The sequence below is a fragment of the Littorina saxatilis genome, linkage group LG2 (genome assembly GCF_037325665.1).
Source record: "Littorina saxatilis isolate snail1 linkage group LG2, US_GU_Lsax_2.0, whole genome shotgun sequence".
NCBI classification, from domain to species: domain Eukaryota; kingdom Metazoa; phylum Mollusca; class Gastropoda; order Littorinimorpha; family Littorinidae; genus Littorina; species Littorina saxatilis.
In genome coordinates this window covers 27,216,855-27,239,762 of record NC_090246.1, presented here as the reverse complement: position 1 = coordinate 27,239,762, position 22,908 = coordinate 27,216,855, and the positions used below count along the sequence as shown (strand labels likewise).

Sequence of the window (22,908 nt, the reverse complement as noted above, 5' to 3'; positions counted from 1 at the left end):
ATCCCATCTCCCCCCTTTCCGCGTGGCGATATAACCTTCGTGGTTGAAAACGACGTTAAACACCAAATAAAGAACCTCCTTCTCACTCTTCTCAGGCAGAAGAAATTCCAATAACACCCGTTCAAAAACATCTCCATTTTATCTCGCACCAGCATAACATCACGTCGCGGTCTTATCGCGGGATCAGTGACTTCTGTGAGGTATAAAAGAGTTCGATGAAAGCGATAAGAAAGTAGGCTCAAGGGATAGATCGAAGGCTTCAAACGCTTTTCAAAGTCTTGACAGCTGGTTGCAGCTTTTAGCGAAATGGGGGCCTTTGGAAGTGTGAATTATTAATGGCATTGCCCATACAAGGGTAACGAAGTCGAAAAAGATCCGTGCGCACGAGACTGGCTGCAGTAGTTGCTGTTGTTGAACCTGACCCAGGTATGAGTATACTTTCAGCTCTTGACCTTTGTGATTTACAGGGTTTTCACAGGGTTGAATATCGAATTTTAACCAACGCGGAGTTGCATAACACCTGTCGATATATAGCGTTTACTCCTTTTTTTGTTAAGGGACATTGCGTTATTTCGTTCAAACGCAACAAGATGTGAAACTGGATAGGCAAGTATTACTGTAACTTCGCTGAAGCATACAAGGGTTGCAATTCGTGTACAGTCAACCAAGAAGTAATAAGCGGTGGGAGATACAATAATGATAATAATAAATATAATAATAATAATACGAGAATTTATAACGCGGACATATCTCACCACAAGGCGACTCAAGGCGCACAAGATGTATTCATGAACTTCTATTGTTTTCGTAATGTCGCAGCGTTGAATATAGCAGTATAACAACAATGTTGTGGTTCAGGACGACAAACGGCATCCTGTGTTTCTGAGATATATTTGGCCATAGATAGGATATGTCACCCTAATGAGCATTCTACAAAGCATCAGAACACACCGACGAATACTGCGTATTACCATCAGTGAGAAACATGATACAAATATGTCAACTGTTATGAAGCTAATAGGTTACAACATAAACGCTTGAAGGATCATGACAAAGAAAGAAGGATATCAAAACACTACACACAACCCTCCTGACAGTTGTAAAGTCGGATATTGGACAGCAACCAACAAGGTAAGTTACTACAGTGCTTCTACAGCAATTTTGTATACCACTATAACACTTAACACCCTGAGCTGGTGTTTTATAGATTCTCATAAGTGCAGCATACCGTTCATAACCCACTGGAAGCAAAATACAATATTCCACAATTGTCCCCCTCGCGAGTGGCGGAAAGAATGTGATTGGTTCTGACATATTGTTTTACCGTGTGAGGCGTTTTGTTACTGCACGAGGAATCACAAGAAGGACATTTACGTACACTGATATTTTGGTGTTGCATGTGGGTAAGTGTTTTCTTTTCCGTTGTTGTTGTTGTTGTTGTTGTTCATTGTATTTAGTGTTATTTCTTTCTGTATATTGTCAGTTTTTCTTTTGGCTGATGAATTGGGTATTGACGGAAGAGCATAGAAAAGAAATAGTTTCGACAATGCTATAATGGTTCCAGTAGCTGATTGACAAAAGCCTGTACTGGTGCACTCAACATGAAAAAAGAATTAACAAGAAACTTGCTGCAATGGATTTATGAGAAAACGATACTGAAGATTAAAATTCCGACATGAATATCTATCTTATTGAGAAAAACCAACAGGTACTAATGTGGAAGGCTAAATTCAGGTTTGTGTGGCCACCACACAAACCTCGTACTTTTGAGCCAAACTCCGAATTCGGAATATCTTTTCTGAAGAGCGCAGAAGTCCGACCTTTTATAATGCAAACTTAATTCAATCTGTATTAATTGTTATCACATACCTCTAACCAATGTACATCATGTATGAAGTAGTTCGCTAAAAGAATCTAGGAGTTATTGGCATTTTAGTGGGTGGCATTTTTGGGGGGTCACCCTGTATCATCGGTTAGCATTTGTTAGTGCCTCTGCTAGGATTTATAGCGTAAGCGTCATTTACTTTTTCCCCCAACCGCCATACAGATTGATTTTAATCGGAGATTAGCCAAGCGCACGAGTAACCCTCGAATCAGTCGCACTAAAAGGTTTTTTAATGAGTGCTTTTCATGCATACTCGTAACGCTACGAATTTTTTTCTTCCAAGTCAATAACCTAAGCTCAATCTTTCGAGTAGGTAGCCACAGATAAATCAATATTTTGCTGATAACATTTTGCTGCATTTGAACTTCGTAATAGTGTATAACCTACAGTCATAATCAGTGCAGAGGGTCTACATAGGCATTCTCGTTGGTAGGATTGTGCATTTGCTGTACAGGTTGGCAATCGGACTTGACTGTGAGGCAGACTGTATAAAAACGACCGAGAGAAAATGTAAAGAGAAAAATACTCAGGCAGGTAGACAAACAGACAGTCACGTATACAGAGAAACGTCAAATAACTTGCTTGAAATTCCGATATGAATATCTGATTGAAGTACGGAGCAAACAGGTCCTCAAATATGGACAACCCTCAGAACTATTCATACAGCAAATATTCAATAAAACAGAAAGAAGTAATCTCACATAGCAAACAATTCCTAATTCACTTTTATATTATAAACAACAATTACAATTTTCTCACAAACATACGCAGACACAGATGCAGGAAGGCAGGCAGGCAGACCGACGCGCGCACGCAGTTAGACTCACGAATGCACACACACACACACACACACACACACACACACACACACACACACACACACACACACACACACACACACACACACACACAGAGTTTCACCACTCCCTTTTCGTGTCAAAAAGGTATTAACGCCAGACGTCAGGGTGCCTTTTTAGCAACTCGTTCTTATATAATTAATTCGTACCTGTCAGCCGGTTTCACAAATGTGCAAGAAATCAAGTCTTATCCCATATTTAGGTGTGACAACTGAAGAAACGTTTTTCATTACAAATCCTCGTGATTGGATTTTTTTTGCAGAAAAATTAATCCGACACTTTTATGAGTTTGTGTGCATGCAAAATACATTTTAATCAACAGAGATAAACCTGTCACCTTCATAATATGTTAATAAAGATTTTGTCACATTGGAAAAACGTTCTGGTTTAATCTCAAGAAATCTCCGTGAAAGACAAGTTTTGCTTGGCAGATCGTGTCTAATGTTATCCCTTAATACAGAAGTGTCAAACAAGACATAATTATCAGTTATTCACATGTGGTTTTTAGTGTATTTTTGTCACATATATATTTATCTACGTATTCTGTATACAATTCTTTGACGGAGTGTCGGAGTACAGAAAAATCTTCGAAAAGTCTGACAGGACATTCGCAGGAAAAAAAAAGACGACAGCTTTACTCATTACACATTATGTTCTTTCAGGTGTCAGAGTTAAGTATATATTCTCACCATAGCCTAATTGGGTAAACATATTGGTTCAAAATTGACACGGTAAACACAGTTTCTAAGAACTGAATTTGTGATATTTTATGGTACAGACCGAGACGTCTACTCGTATACTACTTGCTTGTCTGTCTGTCTGTTGTCTGTCTGTCTGTCTGTCTGTCTGTCTGTCTGTCTGTCTGTCTGTCTGTCTGTCTGTCTGTCTGTACGTCCGTCCGTCCGCTCGTTCGTCAGCCCGTCCGTCCGTCCAATCGTCCGTCCGTCCGTCCAACCGTCCGTCAGTCAGTCCGTCCGTCCAAAGGATTTAAAGTAGACTTTTAGCAATCGTTACTTCAATACACTGGCCGACGAACCATTCATTTCTTCACACCCCACAAGCCTGTGTCGAAGAATCAACAACAATAACGCCTGACTAATCATAATCAAACAGTGTCCATTCTGTGTACAAACATGGTTGTGAACAACAAAAGGCCTCAGACCGTATTCATTCTTCCAAAGCCTTCTTTGGGAAGGGTGTTTGTCTGTGTGAAACAACCGATAGATGGTATTGTCACATCCTGAACTCAGGTCAAAATGAGTTCGGCTCATTCTCTCCCTGACAAGATGCCTTGATAGACTACACGGCGTAGAACTCTATCGTTCAAGCTGGTTATACGGAGAAGGGTACCATGTGAACTTTGCAGAACCTGGTACCTAACTACTAAAAGAATAGAATTCATCAATGTTCACGCACTAATAGCTGCGTATACGCTAGTACTGATTTTATTAATGAATTAATTTAGCAAAGAGGCAGTTATCTCCCTGCCGAAGCCACGATTATTCCCCATAGAAAATCGTCCGCAGTGAAAAGCTTTTTAACCAATAAGAATTTAGCTGTGTTTGTTTCCGCGGGACATATCATCATGTCAGCGAACTGCACTATACATTTTCAGAATGTAGACACTGACGAAAAACTGACCCCATTTTCAAGTGTTTCGTGGGCAAAAGCTTTGACATGTGCATCTGAGTGGATTAACCTTGACCGTGAAGAACAGGCCGTCAGCCAAAAAATTGACGGAACGAGTCGCAAATGGACAAACGGCTGAAACGAGTACCTATTATCGTGTCGTCTGCTACCAGCGTCTGACATGTATTGTTCGACTCCAGCGAGCGAAGAAACACTATGTACAGCGAATTGACACTTCCAGTGATGCTGTTGTTGTCACTCCTTCAGATCCACAGTGTGTGTCAAGCTCTCCTGTCTTGGTCAGCCCACAGGCGGAAGGTATCGTCCACTGGACTACTACTATCACAGAAAGACTACAAGGTACGTCACTCACCTTCGAGTCTTCTGTGTTCTTGGAGTCGCTTCCTGGGGAAAAATATTGTTCAAGACGGGTTGCCTCTTCCTACAGTCTGTGTAAGGTCAAATAAATACAGTTGAATGATTGTTTGAACTGTATGTACCTTTAATTTTCAGCTTCCGTCCCTTGCAGGTTGTTTTTAACCATCATTTGGACGAATCTTCGTTTGCGAGCCGCTAATATCCACTTCATTTCAAATCATGCATCCGCACAGAATATGCATACCAGCGCTCATTGGTCTAAAACATATGTAAATATTGTGCAGCAAAGGGAAGCTACCCACGGGAAAATAATCATTGAATATCCTGTTATTAACCAATGAGCGCTGGTATGCATATTCGGTGCGGATGCTTTTTTGTCGGTCCTCGGGGGGCATATCGACTTTTGTTTTGAAATAAAAGACAATATGCTCCCCCTCGGACCGACAAAAAAGCTGGTCTGTCAACAACCCATCAAACATCTTATAATAGCCGTGGAGCGATGCTTATCAGAATGGGTATTGTCAAAGTGGCTCTAAGCCTTCCAAATCACTTCTGTTTCTTCATAACCACTCTACCGTAGAAAAGAAAACAAATGACAATGTAAGGGGAGTGAGGGGGGCGGGGGCTGGGGGGGGGGGGGGGGCTGGGAGGGTAAGAGAAAAGGTGACCTGCGTGCGGAGGTTGATATTGGTAAAGACAAAGTTTGAAGTGCGGTTTTAAAATTTTTTATTTTTATAATTATGTCGCCTACTACCATTGCCTATAATAAATCAAATCGGTCTCTTGCGTCTAGATTCTCACTCCTGTTAATCTGAAAACTTTGCATTGCATAATAATGTTGTTTACGTTTGCTGGCCAAACTTCCATCAAACTCTTACTAGAGACAACGAGACTGAGAAGGGATGGGGGGGGGGGGGGGGGGGGGGGAGGAGGAGAAAAACAGGGAGAGAGGCAGTGAGAGGGGAAGAGAGAGAGAGATAGAGAGAGAGAGAGAGAGAGAGAGAGAGAGAGAGAGAGAGAGAGAGAGAGAGAGAGAGAGAGAGAGAGAGAAAGGAAGAGAGATGGCGGTTGCACGTGCGTGTGCGCGAGCGCGCAGTTATGTGTATTTTATTTTTGTACACGCTTGTTGGCATGCTTCTGTGCCGGTGTTGTCTGTCTATGTAAGCTGAGGGTCAACATGTGGGCTTACAAGAAATCTGTGGCACACTCAATCAACCCCCTGAAGAAGCACCGAATATCCAGATTCTTCGCCATGGTTGAACTACTGTCAACAATCAAAACACGTGACACCCAACATGTCAGAGAAAATTAATGAGAATTTGACGATCATTTGAGCAGCAAAAAGATTAGTGCCTGTCATTCCACTCCCCCCCCCCCCCCCCCCCCAAGACAGTCACAGCGGATTTGTTCATTAGCACGATTCCCTTGGACCAAGGGGGCGAAGAAAATCCTTTTGGGACCGGTTGTTCGCTATTTTCTCGCTGACTGCTTATCATATTTGTGATCCAAATCCCCCCGTGAAAACATTCCGGTAGCATAACAATGAGCCCCGTGCCATGCAAAGAATAACTCAGGTTTGAGCAAGGGGAGGGAAAAATGAATGGAAAAAAAGAGTTGGCTGGTAGAGTGGCTAATGTAGTGATCAATTTTGAGCTCATTGTATCTATATATATATACGACTTGTGTCTGTGTGTGTGTGTGTGTGTGTGTGTGTGTGATTGATCGCCATGCACGGCCAAAGTTCTCGATGGATCTGCTTCAAATTTGGTGGGCTTATTGACAGAGACCCCGGACACAATCTGATCGATGAGATATTTCAACACGTGCTCTCAGCGCGCAGCGCTGAACCGATTTTCGTTTTTCACTGCACGTTACTATTTTTAGATCTCCCTTCCTTCGTGCGCCGGCGTCAATCGATATTCCCGTTTGTACGTTGCAATATTTAGAAGGTCACTGCACGTTACTATTTTTAGATCTCCCTTCCTTTGTGCGCCGGCGATGCCGGCGTACACCCGGCAAAGCCGGGTCCCCGGCGACGGCCGGGTATTCGGCTCTACTTCTTCCCGGCGAAGCGGGTAATCATCTAGTCTTCCATATGTGTGTAATCTGAGGACGGAAGTTTTGCCTTTTGGATTCCAAGGTAAAAGAATTCATGATCTTTTCTGTGTATACACAATCTGAATGACATCAACATTGTTCAAGAGAAAGTGGCTAAATATGTCAATTAAAACGATACTATTCAAAATGTGAAAGAAGTTTGAAGGCGCGACGAGCACGTTGAAACAAAATGGCGTCTGTGTCGGATTTTTCACTTGTTCATCGGTTTGTCTTGAGCCGTTTTTGTGTGTTTTTCTCATTATTTTTTCTCTCTGTTTTCTATTCTTTTTGTCTTTATTTGCTGCTTTTAAAGGGATGAGTAGTGATTTTTGAACGAAGCTAGCAAAAGTGCGCGGACCACATATATTTATTAAGCAATACAGGGAGTTTGCTTGCACATTCTACGGATAAGAACTTTGCCTGTGGTCTTCCATCTATCCGTCTACCTGAAGATGCACCTTCCATTACTTTTGATGATGTCATATGTACCATTACAAAAAACGTATTTTGCAAGATCTAAAGTCATTAGATCATGGTCACGAGACGAGTTTAAATGTACATGTGGTGGTTTCACGTACTATTCAGAAAAGGATAATCCCCACAACTGAAGCTTGGTGCGAAGATACACCATTAAACACTTTGCCGTGATAGAATTAAGCCCTATATCATCAAATTTGGAATTTTCTTCGGCCTATTAATTTGTTGAAGAATTGTTAAAACAAAAGTACATCAAGTCATATGACAAAATAATGTGTGACTGATATACTGGCTGCTATATTTAATGTGAAAATTTGACTGTATTTTTCATAAATTCTGTGTTTCTCCTACTTTAATAATCGCTCCAGATTTCATTTCTTCTAGCCCTCCCTTAGGAACAATACTTTGTGTTTTCATTATTGTAGAAAACGTCCGTTGGTCTTGTGTAATTGTGTACGTGTGTTTGTCTACGTTCCCTCCCTCCTTCGTCCTTCTCTGCGAACGTGCATGCAGGCGTGAGTTAGTGTGTTTTGTTTAAACATAATTTATTCCGGAAATGACAGGGTCACCTGTAATATAACAGAAACACTTGAGACCCACACAACAAGCTACATTGTACACTACATTGGGTGTGCACGTTAAAGATCCCACGATTGACAAAAGGGTCTTTCCTGGCAAAATTGGTTAGGCACAGTTAATAATTGTCTACCTATACCCGTGTGACTTGGAATAATAGGCCGTGAAAGGTAAATATGCGCCGAAATGGCTGCAATCTACTGGCCGTATAAAATTTCATCTCACACGGCATCACTGCAGAGCGCCTAGAACTGTACCCACGGAATATGCGCGATATAAGACTCATTGATTGATTGATTGAAGCTATGCTTTTGACCCTCCACCACGAAATGAGTCGCATGTCACCTCGCGCGGTTCTGCGCTAGGCTTAATATAAGTCCGGGGGGTGTCTGGTAACAGTGTGAGGGTCACCTTAGTCACAGGCTTATAACTCGAAAAGTGTTCGCTCTTTTCTAAAACGGTTTTCACCACTGGATAGAGCATAAAAAACTCTTTAGGAAAATGTAAAAATATGAAAATCATGTGTGATAGGGTGGAGTGGAAGGGGGAAATAGGCCAGGAAGCATAAATGAGACGCCAAGACAGAGCTTGCGATAACGTGACTTTTAATTAACGTACACCAGAAGCAAACACCAGAAAGTAGACGCCAGAAAGCAGACACCAGAAAGCAAACACCAGAAAGCAGTGTCTGATGACACATGAAAAGAAAAGAAAACATAATATAAGTACATGGCATAGCAAGTAAAACGCACCATTCATACCAATGCATCCTAACCATACATACATTCCACAATAAACCTATGAATGTATGACTGTATCATTTGTCAAAATAATCATGACAAATATAGACAAGTAACAATACAGCCAAAATCCTGCAGACACAGCACTCTCTGAAAGAGAATCCACAGTGAGTTAAACAACTCCACAACAGCTAATGTCAAGGGAAGTAACCAACATCTTCCCTTAGGCCTAAGCCTTGCATAGGAAAATGCTCTACATACATTAACCAACTGCATGAACCGCAACTGCAAAATAATTGTTATTATTAAGTATGTTCATCGCCATGAAGACACATCTTCATCGAGTTGAATAATAACGACAAGAATAAGAAAGATAACTCATGATACGAGTTCATTACCCAAAATATATGTCAACCATAATTCCCGTTCATCAATTGTAGGGGTTTCTGCGCCTAAATCGTAAATAGGTAGCTTTACGGGCCAATGGCACTGAGGGCTTAACTTTGGGCTTTTAACCGACTACTGCTCAGACTTTACTGATCTCCAGAAATAATATGTGATAAAATGGGGGAAAATGGCAACGATACACATGGGTTACGATACACGCGCGAGTTTTATGTGCTAGACATTATTTAGCCCAGTGGAATGCTAGTACAAAATGTGTATATGTGTTTTCCCCAAACAAAGCCCATTGAACTGGCGGGAAAATGAGAACGAGTCTGCCTTACTTGATTCTTACGAGTCTTTAATTTACAAGACTCTAAAACAACTTTAGAATAACTGGTCATCAAATATTAGAAGTTATTAACGCTCAATTTCAGCGTCAAATCATGAAAGTGATTAGAAACTGATCTAGAAAACACATCTCTCCGATAGATCAAAATGGCGTCAAAATGTACATATATGCAAACATCATAGCATCAAATGAAACATAAGAATAAAGCACAAGGAATGAATAAAACATAAGGAATGAATAAAACATTTAGTTACTTACAGATTCTCCTCAGTGAACACACTTGCAACAGTAAACACAAGAGCACAGGTATCGGAATTCTGTTACAACCACAAGTCGACCGACACAATCGCTACAAATTTGGTCAGCACTTCGACCGTTCACATCAACCGACACAATCGGAGCAACACACAGCTCGCTATCCCAAATCGCGTTCTCTCCTCTAGCCTAAATGCTCAGTCTTTTAAAGGCTGGCCACTGTCCGATTCCCAATAGCCAATAGGGAGGCTACCTAGTGTAAGCCAACGGGGGGTGTCGTCTTAAAATTGCCTGCCCAATGAAAAGGGATCGTTACCAAGGCATGAAGCCGGGTCGGTGTCAAGCACAGGAAATATTACGCACACCGGATAAGGCTCATTATATTACAACCAGTTACAAAGAAGGGGGAGAGGGGTAAGAGACTAAAACCTCCAAGCCATGACCTGGCATCTTCTATAATGTACCCTGTCAAAAGAAATGACACCCACTTGACAAAACGCCGTCCAACGATACCCAGACAGTCCGGCGGCACATTACATAACGACCACCTAAATCTGGGATAAGAGGTTAGAAATGGATCCGGTCAAGAGTCTACCCTACGATAGTAAACACACAATCATCCTAGCGGGAGACACAACTTGGGTCAGGGGAAGATAATAGACAGGGGAGGCAACTGGGTCGGGCAGGAGATAATTACACAAAAAGACTGTGTACGCCACTTGACTACATCCCCCCCAGCTCTATACCAACTGCGTCCTCGCAGGTACAGCGCCTCGGGAATAGCTGAAAATGACATCTATAAATCAAACACAAGTTCACTCAAGTGAAACAACAAATAAAATCAGAAACGGTAACGGATGACACGCACAGTCACCCAACCCATTCATACAAGACACAATACAACAGGCAATCAATACTCATAGTGTACACACAGTCTCTTAGCAGAACACGAACAGTCTCACAAATGACACATTGCCCACGTGACAGCAGCACATTGTTTTCCTGACTGTTCACGAGGGGGTGGTTTAGCTGGGACTTGGAGTAAAGGGGCAGGACAAATTGAGCACAGAATCCCACAATGTTATCGGGTCAGCGTCGTGAAGCTCTACGGGGGCTGGGGCTGTCGCAAGCCGATGCTCTTTCTCTGTGAGCTGCTGTCGCAACAACGCTTCCATGTCTTTGCGAATGTGTCCTGCTGCTTTCCGCTCAATTGACACCTCTTCACACTTGAAAACTAACCGCTCTCTAAGTTGGCGTATTTCTAAGTCCTTCTGAAAACGTTCATCCTGTAACTGTTGTTTGGCCTCCAGTTCCTTCTTCAGTCGGGTCTCTAATCTGTCAATGGAGGCCTCGTGCTTCGACGTCAGCTGTTCCTGAGCAGTCACAACCTCCTCGGTCTGACTGCTCTGCTCGCGGGGCGGTTGCTTGACGGCTGTTGACTGCTGTTCCACACGTAGCTCACTGGGCTGTCTCCATGACAACGGTTGTTGACTCCCATGACGCTTGGTAGGGCACCTGTTCTGTAGGTGCCCGTGGCGGTTGCAAAGCCAACAACGTGGCTTCGCGGACGGTTGCTGTTGACGAGAGGCAGCCGGCGGGCGCTGGTTCAAGGCAGCTCGAAGCTCTGCTGACTTGATGGCGAGTTCGCTGACTTGTAATTGCAGGCTGCGTACCTCAGTGCCGCTCTCTGTTGCTTGTTGTTGTTGCTTCGTCACCACCTCGAAATCTTCCCTCATCCACCTGAGAGCTTCTGCACGGACTGCCGCAAAAGGGACAGCCTCACGCCCTCTCACAAAGCGCATGAGGTCCCGTCTCATTGCAGGCAAGAACAGTCCGTGCATGAATCGATCCCGAAGTGCAGCATCGGAAACCGTACCGGCAACAACAGCATTCGTCTTCACCTGCAGAGCCTGCAACCTGTGGGCATATGAGAGAATGCCCTCCTCTTGACTCTGGCAGATGCTGTAGAACGACGCTAGGAGAGTGGAAATGCTGGCGTGGTCCCCAAACGTGTCCTGCAGGATGTTCAGGACTAAGTCAGCCGTAGCGGTCGCCTGAGGGGGGTGCAGGTTGATCTCCTTCTTGGCAGGCCCAGCAAGTGACTGGATCAGCCACTCTGCTCCCTCGCCTCCAAGTGCCGCCATGTTGAAATGGGAAATGATGCGCACTGCCTCAGTGCTGAAATCGTCAAGCTGACAGCCATCGTCACCACCAGTGAAGACAGGAAGCCTGGGAGGGGGGAACATCTGCCACTGGGGTCTAGGAACCCCGTCGACCGCCATCTTGGATGTGAGGAGTCCCTCCTACACTGCTACCCCTGCTTTCTGGTGTTAAACTACGGCGTCTCTACTTCCTGAATCCTGCTCCGCATGCGCCAGATGTGATAGGGTGGAGTGGAAGGGGGAAAATAGGCCAGGAAGCATAAATGAGACGCCAAGACAGAGGTTGCGATAACGTGACTTTTAATTAACGTACACCAGAAGCAAACACCAGAAAGCAAACACCAGAAAGCAAACACCAGAAAGCAAACACCAGAAAGCAGTGTCTGATGACACATGAAAAGAAAAGAAAACATAATATAAGTACATGGCATAGCAAGTAAAACGCACCATTCATACCAATGCATCCTAACCATACATACATTCCACAATAAACCTATGAATGTATGACTGTATCATTTGTCAAAATAATCATGACAAATATAGACAAGTAACAATACAGCCAAAATCCTGCAGACACAGCACTCTCTGAAAGAGAATCCACAGTGAGTTAAACAACTCCACAACAGCTAATGTCAAGGGAAGTAACCAACATCTTCCCTTAGGCCTAAGCCTTGCATAGGAAAATGCTCTACATACATTAACCAACTGCATGAACCGCAACTGCAAAATAATTGTTATTATTAAGTATGTTCATCGCCATGAAGACACATCTTCATCGAGTTGAATAATAACGACAAGAATAAGAAAGATAACTCATGATACGAGTTCATTACCCAAAATATATGTCAACCATAATTCCCGTTCATCAATTGTAGGGGTTTCTGCGCCTAAATCGTAAATAGGTAGCTTTACGGGCCAATGGCACTGAGGGCTTAACTTTGGGCTTTTAACCGACTACTGCTCAGACTTTACTGATCTCCAGAAATAATATGTGATAAAATGGGGGAAAATGGCAACGATACACATGGGTTACGATACACGCGCGAGTTTTATGTGCTAGACATTATTTAGCCCAGTGGAATGCTAGTACAAAATGTGTATATGTGTTTTCCCCAAACAAAGCCCATTGAACTGGCGGGAAAATGAGAACGAGTCTGCCTTACTTGATTCTTACGAGTCTTTAATTTACAAGACTCTAAAACAACTTTAGAATAACTGGTCATCAAATATTAGAAGTTATTAACGCTCAATTTCAGCGTCAAATCATGAAAGTGATTAGAAACTGATCTAGAAAACACATCTCTCCGATAGATCAAAATGGCGTCAAAATGTACATATATGCAAACATCATAGCATCAAATGAAACATAAGAATAAAGCACAAGGAATGAATAAAACATAAGGAATGAATAAAACATTTAGTTACTTACAGATTCTCCTCAGTGAACACACTTGCAACAGTAAACACAAGAGCACAGGTATCGGAATTCTGTTACAACCACAAGTCGACCGACACAATCGCTACAAATTTGGTCAGCACTTCGACCGTTCACATCAACCGACACAATCGGAGCAACACACAGCTCGCTATCCCAAATCGCGTTCTCTCCTCTAGCCTAAATGCTCAGTCTTTTAAAGGCTGGTCACCGTCCGATTCCCAATAGCCAATAGGGAGGCTACCTAGTGTAAGCCAACGGGGGGTGTCGTCTTAAGATTGCCTGCCAAATGAAAGGGATCGTTACCAAGGCATGAAGCCGGGTCGGTGTCAAGCACAGGAAATATTACGCACACCGGATAAGGCTCATTATATTACAACCAGTTACAAAGAAGGGGGAGAGGGGTAAGAGACTAAAACCTCCAAGCCATGACCTGGCATCTTCTATAATGTACCCTGTCAAAAGAAATGACACCCACTTGACAAAACGCCGTCCAACGATACCCAGACAGTCCGGCGGCACATTACATAACGACCACCTAAATCTGGGATAAGAGGTTAGAAATGCATCCGGTCAAGAGTCTACCCTACGATAGTAGACACACAATAATCCTAGCGGGAGACACAACTTGGGTCAGGGGAAGATAATAGACAGGGGAGGCAACTGGGTCGGGCAGGAGATAATTACACAAAAAGACTGTGTACGCCACTTGGCTACACATGCAAAGGTTACATGCGACTCGTTCCGTGGTGGAGGGTCACATTAGTGTTGTCATGTATTTACTTCAAAACAGGAATTGCTTAGTACAGGCGTTGTCTGTGTGTTTGTGTGTCTGTGCAATGCCTTTCTGTGTAATTTAGTGCGAGAAAATTGATTTTGGTCACTTTCCAAATACAGGTGTGTTTGCTTATGCGTGAGCTTTAAATCTTGGAAATGCTGTACACAGAAGTCGATCAAAGTCTTCTTGAATTAAAAGCGCCTGTAGTTTCTTTCAGATCAGGGTAGACAGAGACGTTATAAACATAAGAGAGACATTAGATTTACGGCCTTTCAATCGAAGACGATTTCAACCTCATTAAGTTTACTCCAAATCGCTTTCTCCGCTTGTGAACGGGAAGAATGGCTGCTCGCATTTCACAGTGGGATATTAAACACCGAGGAGTCTACACCGACTCTTTCAGGCCTAACCGAGTTGTGTATTCACAAACACGATTGAACGCTCTGTGTGTCTGCAAAGCGCATACATTTCACATCCGTTTGAGGGGTCAACTCTTACTGTCGTTTGGTGCCAACTATTTTGTTGTGTGTGTGCTTGTTCTAGCTTAACAATAGGGTTTTGAGCTAAGGAGGACCTGTTCAGAATGTGAAACGAAGAAGTAGAAGCTTTTCGATTTCTTTTGACTTTGTCCTCTTTGTGTTTGCAATAGTCTAGCTGGCTTGAGCGGGATAGAAAAACTGAATATCTAATTATTTTTGTTGTTTGTTTGTTTGTTTGCTTAACGCCCAGCCGACCACGAAGGGCCATATCAGGGCGGTGCTGCTTTGACATAATTTCATAACGTGTGCCACACACAAGACAGAAGTCGCAGCACAGGCTTCATGTCTCACCCGGTCACATTATTCTGACACCGTACCAACCAGTCCTAGCACTAACCCCATAATGCCAGACGCCAGGCGGAGCAGCCACTAGATTGCCAATTTCAAAGTCTTAGGTATGACCCGGCCGGGGTTCGAACCCACGACCTCCCGATCACGGGGCGGACGCCTTACCACTAGGCCAACCGTGCCTGTCATCTAATTATGTCCAAAAATCAAGAATGGTAAGACAGACAAAACACATTTTCCAGAATTTCGTTCCATTGGACCGGAAACATATTGACAATTTTGTTTATATTCTTGATTTTGGTACGTTAGCAGTCTATCTGCTTCGGGTTATTTCCAGTGGCTATATTTTCTTTGCGGAATTGTCCGTCTGTAGCTCTTCAAAAGCCAATCTCTTTATCGTTGTGCCTCTGGTCAGTTTAATCCTGTTTCGTTGTGTTCTTTGCTTTCAGGTGGAAAAATACGGCTTCTGCTGTCCACTTGTTTGACCCCGAAGGAGACGAAGAAATCCAAGCCAAACAAGTCGTCGTAACTGGTTTATAACACGCGCGACGCTTCTGTGAGGGTCAACAAGCTTTGGAAATCCATTACTATTGTTGCGGATTTCCTATGGTTTGACCCAGGCTTGTGTTCCCAAAGAATAGCTGAGAAACAATAATAATGAGGACGGGGAGGATGGAGGAAACAGTTATTGACTTACGGTGTGAGGTACGAACATTTTTATTACGGTCAAAACTGTAAAAGCTCTGTGTGATGGTGTGTCTTTATGAGGAATTATGAGTGGTAGATCAGTTACAACGGCTCGGTGATGAAAGTTTTGCTTGACATTTGGAACTAAAATACGGCTGATACAACAAAAGCCCATCGTCCTTCTGATGTCAGGCTTGACCTCGAATGTGGCCATACACAGAAAGGTTAAGAAACCATTGTTACACCGACAGAAACATTCAGCTTCATCATGCAGTGTATTTGTGTCAGTTGTGATTTTCAGTTTTCGGAAGTACTCTTGTGACGTTCAGGGAATCCTTCTTACTAGCAATGTTTGCCCTGAACTTGAGACTTGTATAAGACGGTGATCTTCGGAACTGTATGGTTATTATTTCGACGTCTTAGGGACTTCAGATCATGTTGAGCCATCTCTCCACGTAGTCTGAATAGCTTCAATTTCAGACTTTGAGACTATCACACAACGTTTCCTGAACTTTTTTCCCCTCAAATAATTTGGGACATCGTAGTACCAGACAGACGCCATTCCGATTTTAGAACATCGGAGCTTGGTGTCCTCATAATTCAAGCTTTCTCGACATCCATATGAAGACTGAGTGCTTCAGTACATCAGTGTCCACAGACATACGATCAAGACATCTACGTAGACGAGTCAATAACCGCGAAGAAATAATCAGGGCTAAGGTGCACGAACAAAACGGGAGAGAACAAACCGCGGGTTCTGATTCGTTGGAATCACAACAAATCTCAATTTCAACCAATCCATCACCGTGGCTGGCTCCGACACGGTTGGTAAGTTTCTCGTGCACCTCGGCCTAGATCACGTCTTCCGCACATCACATTTGAAGTCACAATGCACTCCAGGGAAAGCATACCCAACGTGGGACGCCGGGCCCGAGGTAGCAACTCCACGTTCATGCTGAAAGGCAGTGGGGCCAAGGAAGACATGGCGACGTCCAGCCTGGTCCAGGATCAGGGCGACCGCGTGGTGCCTAGCGCCTCAGACCCCTCTGGCGACCAAGGCGACAGCGAGTGGTACAACCACTCCGCCTTGAGCCAGCCTGGTCACCCTTACAACCGCATCGTTGAGAAGATTCTGCAACGCCAACAGGTAAAGTAGTGCGTGTAATGAATGGAGTGAGCATAGCTGGGGTTGTTGTTCAAGCTAAGTGTGGTTGGGAATTACGCTTGGTAGGATAATTATGTGTATCCTTGCATACCCATTGTCAGGTCTGGATGTTTAATTAGAAATAGAAATCAGGCCGTACGTGAGTGTATGTGTGCGTGGGTGTGTTATAGTGTTAGTGTTTGTGTGTGTGTTCGTGTGTGTGTGTGTGTGTGTGTGTGTGTGTGTGTGTGTGTGTGTGTGTAGGCGCCCGCTGATCAAGATTTTTGTTTGAAGATATCGAAGCCCACCGTAATACAGGTATTTGCATGAAATATTTGAGGATTGCAATGATTACCTTTTCTTTGTTTCAGCAAATGGCACACAGACATCGACTCAACGGTGATACGCACACCGTTCCAGCCTCCATAGGACAACACCTTGAGAACGCCATCCAAGCCGAGTCCAGAACGCTAAATAAACAACCAATCTCAGATTTTCAAGATAATAGTGCAGACAAAGATGCTACATACAGAATAGAGCAAGTCCCAGCCACGGAAAGAGCGCAGAGACAACACAGAGCAACACGGAGAGATCGTGCAATAACAGACAGAGTTCACAGTATGGAAAGAGCGTACAGAGCAACAGAGAAGACACACAGAGCAACAGACAGAGCATCCAGCTTAGAGAGAACTTACAGACCACAGCAGCGCAAAGACACAGGGCCTCGCTGGCTCGGTTCTATAGACAAAACTCGACGATGGTCAGATGGGAATCAGAGACAGCCGCGAGGCAAACCCTCGCAGTCTGATCCCGATGATCAGTGTGTTCCGTACTCCCTGGATCTTTCTCGTGGCTGTATCACAGATCGCACTTACTTGTCAATGAAAGCTCACGGGGACGACGACCTCTACGATCTGAGAAGAGGAGGGAGTCTGGACACTACACGCATCGAGCCATCCGACGTTCAGAGGCTCCCTGGCGTCACGAGGAAACGCGATCCCGCGCAGCTGGAAGAACTCCTGGACTACCTGTGGGTGTACCAGGGCATGGGTAGGCAGGTGCTCGACGTCCACATGCCCGTAGATGCCAGACTCTTCAAGAAGCCAATGAAGCTTCCTGCAATCCAATCAATTCGTGAGAAGCAGGAGTTTTCAACAGCCGAAGACATCAGTTCTACCCTTGGGGAAGGCTCCGAAGACAGTTTTCTTTCTTCGGAAAGAAGAGCATTTTCTGAACCAGCGTATTTAGTGGGTTCTCTTGAATCTCAGGAGTCTCAATCTTCCCCTTCGGACTTGGATTCTCAGCGAAGCGAGAAACGTGAAGTGTGCCCTCTAAATACCCATTCTGCAGATTTTGACTCAGCTGGTAGAAGGCCTGTGGATTCGAATGCAAGGACTGATGTTGGTGAAAGTCGGAAAAGAACTGTGAAGGTTGTTGTCAAGATGCCTGTGATTCTGACACAGGAGATGACATGTGCTGATTTGTTGGAACATGACTAAACACCCGCATGTACTTGTGTTTTGTGTTTGATGCAGTGTGTGTGTGTGTGTGTGTGTGTGTGTGTGTGTGTGTGTGTGTGTGTGTGTGTGTGTGTGAGTGTGTATGTGTGTGTGTGTTCTTGCGTCCATGTGTCCATTTCTGTCTGTCTGTTGGTCGGTCTGTTGGTCTTTCTATGGTGGTGGTGGTAGTTGTGTGTGTGTGTGTGTGTGTGTGTGTGTGTGTGTGTGTGTGGGTATGTGTGTGTGTGTGTGTGTGTGTGTGTGTGTGTGTGTGCGCGCGCGCGCGTGCGTTTGAGGCTCTTTCGTATCATCATCATCAGCAGCAGCAGCACCACCACCACCACCACCATCACCGCCGCCACCACCATTGCCCGACAACCTAAAGAATAACAAACGACAAACCTAACATAGACACAGGAAAAGTAAGTTCAGGGCTCAGTTGGTAAGAACATACACACATAAAGATACGTCGACCGACAGACATAAACCCATGCACACTATGACACAGACGCATGCTACCTAATGTCAATAAGAAGCGATTTTGTGACGCTTTTTGAGTCAATATTTGTTTTTTGTTGTTTCTTAAATATCGTTCACAAACACAAGATAATGGTGCCTATATTGATGTAGAAAAAGCCGTATACTCGTACTGCGTACGTTTGTAATAGCTACATGACCGTAACGTACATTTAACCATTAATTCCCATTTCATTTCATTCAAACTTTCTATGCCAGTTAACCTTCGTCGTAGGTCGTGAGTACTTTAGTAACAGTCCGGACTTTAATTGCGAATATCTCGAAAACTAGGTGGAATTCTGTAATGAGCTTTTGGAAAGGCCTCAAACACCTAAAAATCTATTATCTCCTAAACCCGCATTAAAATTGATTGACAGGTAATTAAATAAACAAAGGTCAAACATCGACTATCTTCGCAGCACGTCGTGAGACACTATGTAACCATACTTCTAACAGTGTAATGTGACTTTCTGGTTCTCTTTCTGAGAAGAGTTCTGATCTATTTCAAGATGGCTCAAGGAACAAGCAGCGAACTCGAGCGGGAGTTTGAGAACCGCGGGTAAGTTTTTCTTCTGAGTAGTGGATTTGTAGATTGAAACCCTGATTGGGCCTTCGATGTGTACACAGAAGTTTTCAGACAAAATCGCGATTGTAAGGGAGACAATTGTGGGTTCGATGTCAAAATAAAAGCTGAGTTATGGTTCCTGTTTGGTAAGAATTAACTTGGTGCGTAATTACACAACACGTAAAAGATAAATGTAAGTACAAAATCGCAAATATATTTCGTTTGATAATCTAATTCAATGAAAAGCCTGATTTCTGTATTTTTTTTAAAACTTTTTTTTTCTTGTTCTTGTTTTGTTTACCCGTGCATGTTTTTCCTTCTTTGAGAAGTATGGTTACATGGGTACTCACGACGTGCTGCAAACAATGTTTTTAGCGACCTACGGCGAAGGTTAAGGCCGTTCACTTGATTATCTGGATCGCCTTTCGGGGTTCTTTGACAGGGATCACGTGACCGCCGCTCAAATTAGAGTACCCTCAACGTAGACCGGACAAAAACGGAAGGGACCGATTTCAATATGGAGAAAAAATCACAATAGACAAAACTTTTCCATACGAGAAAAAAGTCAAATCAATTATTTACCCAGAACATGTTGTTTTGTTTAGATAGCTAACGTATTCTGTGTGCTATATGCTATTCCTACCGAAGCAATCATTTCTTGGCTAAGTTGATATACACGACGGGCGCTTGCATTTCACCTCACGACAGAGACAGAAATTACATGACGGTCCTGCTTTTATTTTTCTTGTAGTATGCCCCTCGTGGGCGAAAATCATATCCAAAGTTCTGGCATTTTGTGTTACCATTTCACGAGTAATAACCGATAAGATTAAATGACGGTTAAGAACCCCTGCTTTCAAATTTTTCGCGCACTTGAGTAGTATATTGTAAAAAACAAATATGGTCATAACATTATAAAGTATTTTGGTTGTTTAAGGGATGCCACAAAATGAGGCCCAAAGATATTCCCGAAATAAGGTATTAGTTACAGTTTCACAAAAACTTCCCCGAACATTTACTTTTAACCATGGTGATGAATTGGAGGGACTTCCTCCTGCACAGGAATGACTTCAACAACAGCACCGATGCTCCTTTCCTTTTAAAATCATATTGCATGCAACCAGAAAAGGCTTGTCCATATTTTTCATGAATTTTTTTCATCAAAACTGCACCCAGACTGTGACGCACATGACATTTTTGTACGTATTTTATTTCTCTCAGGACTAGGAGCTACAAGAAAATGGACATGTATTGATGTACAGCAGTCAGCTTACGGCCGAGCATAGCAGGGCTGAGTAACGTTTATCTTTTATTTAACATTTTTTTGCATTTGCCGCAGGATCATCGGACAATACATTTTTGTGTGAAATGGTCGCTTTTTATTGACGACGAGCGATTCATGCGCACGTAATCATACACACGTAGACGTACGTGCGTGTGCAAAAAACCGGCTGCAAAGCAGCAGCACACACTCACACATATGGAAAGCCGTTTGGCTCATAACCATTACGCGTGTATCTGTTCATTTGTGTGTGTGTGTGTGCACTTACTCGCACTTCTCTCAGAAGCTACTAGCGTAAGTATGACGGCTTCCCGTATTTAGAATAACAAGGCTAATTTGTCAAGGATTAAACAATCCGAACTCAAAATTAATTATTTCTTACACGCGCATGAAATATTTCTTACGCGTGTATTAAATATTTCTTACACGCGCATGAAATATTTATTACGCGTGTATTTAATCATTTCGTACACGTGTATGACATTTTTATTCCACGTGTATTTAATCATTTCGTACACGTGTAAGACATGATTAAATACACGTGTAATACATTTTTCATACACGCGTAAGAAATGAATAAATACGCGTGTAATAAATATTTCATACAAGCGTTAAAAATGCAGGAGTCACGTGGTTAAGCGACTTAAAAACTCGGACTGGGAATCCACATGAAAAACACTCTATGCGTTTTCATCGCCTCGCTTTGCACGCTTACAGCTCAAGATGGCGGAAGCGGCAAACGTCAATGTCACCTTAGAAGGTTTGCGAGAACAATTTAACGCCTTTGCCCAGGCTCGCACAGCATTGGAAAGGTAAGTTACTTGTTTTATCAGATGAAGTCGGTTGTTGTGCGCGCGAACCGGAAGTAGAATAGACGAGAGTTGTTGCTTTGCATGTCGTATATTTTCCGATTCAAGTTTTAAGTTTATTACGGGTGTATGTAATGATTAAATACACGTGTATTTAAATAATTTCCTACACGTGTATTTAATCATTTCTTACACGCGTATATACTATTTCCTGCACGTGTATTTAATCATTTCTTACACGCGCATGAAATATTTATTACACGCGTATTTAATCATTTCTTACACGCGCATGAAATATTTATTACACGCGTATTTAATCATTTCTTACACGTGTATGAATTATTTATTACACGCGTAAAAATGATTATTACACGTGCATTAATCATTTATTACACGTGTATCAATTATTTATTACACGTGTATTTATGTTTTATTACGCGTGTAATGGTTATGAGCCAAACGGCTTTCCATACAAACCGGCACACACGCGCCCGCGAACACAGAAACACAAAAACACACACAGAAACACAAACACACCCACAAGTAAGCACACACACACACACACACACACACACACTGTACACACACTTACAGACAAAGACACACACACGTATACACACACACCGTCACACATACACACACTCACAGACATAGACACACACACAAACACTCACAGACATAGACACACACACAAACACACACACAGAAGCAAAGGCGCAGGCACACACACACACTGACACACACACACACACTGATACACACACACACACACACACACAGCAACACACGCACACACACACTGTCACTCACACACACACTGTCACTCACACACACACACGGACGCAGGCATATGCACACACACACGCACGGGTTCACACACACACACACACACACATCGGACACACACACACACACACACACCTACCCCCCGCGGGTTAGGGGAAGTCCCATATTGGTTGGGACGAGAAAGAATTTACCCGATGCTCCCCAGCATGTCGTAAGAGGCGACTAACGGATTCTGTTTCTCCTTTTACCCTTATTGCATAAAATAAAAAAAAATAAAAATCCCTGCCCTTAGAACTGTACCCACGGAATACGCGCGATATAAACCTTATATTGATTGATTGATTGATTGATTGAGTTTTTCGGGGGTTTTCGGAGACAAGTAGAACCGATCGAAACTGATCGACAGCGCATGGCTTGCAGTCACCCAGTTTCGAGTTTCCCCACTAAGATTCAGCAAACGGTTGTCAATGGAGTACGTTTACGTTTTATAACCATTACCAAACAAAAGAACGCCCCTGACAAACAATGACATAATTTTCATGCCCGAACACAAGATCGCTCGACTGCTGGAGCACAGTCAGCCTGAACTGCTAAAGCACGTACTGACGAATGGTGAACCCGTGAAGTATGCCTTACTCAACCACAACAATCTGAACGGAAACACTGCCTCGGTTATAAAAGGCGCCTCAATACGTTCATGCTCCCGTGCACGTAACTAGTGTTTTACTCTGTTATGAAAGCAGTGCACGCTAAACAGAAAGTAGTCTCTATGGTAATACCACGCCATT

The 22,908-nt window shown here is 43.2% G+C and overlaps 1 protein-coding gene across 3 annotated transcripts; it reads left to right on the top strand.

The window, feature by feature from the left end:
- The first annotated feature begins 256 nt into the window (after positions 1-256).
- LOC138958633 (uncharacterized) lies at positions 257-18,171 on the top strand. Of its 3 annotated transcripts, none has more exons than XM_070329846.1 (3): positions 257-426; positions 15,282-16,666; positions 17,035-18,171. In XM_070329846.1, the coding sequence occupies exons 2-3, from the start codon at positions 16,409-16,411 to the stop codon at positions 18,160-18,162; spliced, it is 1,386 nt and encodes a 461-aa protein (XP_070185947.1). In that variant the 5' UTR covers positions 257-426; positions 15,282-16,408; the 3' UTR covers positions 18,163-18,171. The 3 variants fall into 3 exon arrangements, with proteins under 3 accessions (XP_070185947.1, XP_070185949.1, XP_070185948.1); XM_070329848.1 differs by lacking the exon at positions 257-426 and adding an exon at positions 829-1,131; XM_070329847.1 differs by lacking the exon at positions 257-426 and adding an exon at positions 14,813-15,047.
- The last annotated feature ends 4,737 nt before the right edge of the window (positions 18,172-22,908 follow it).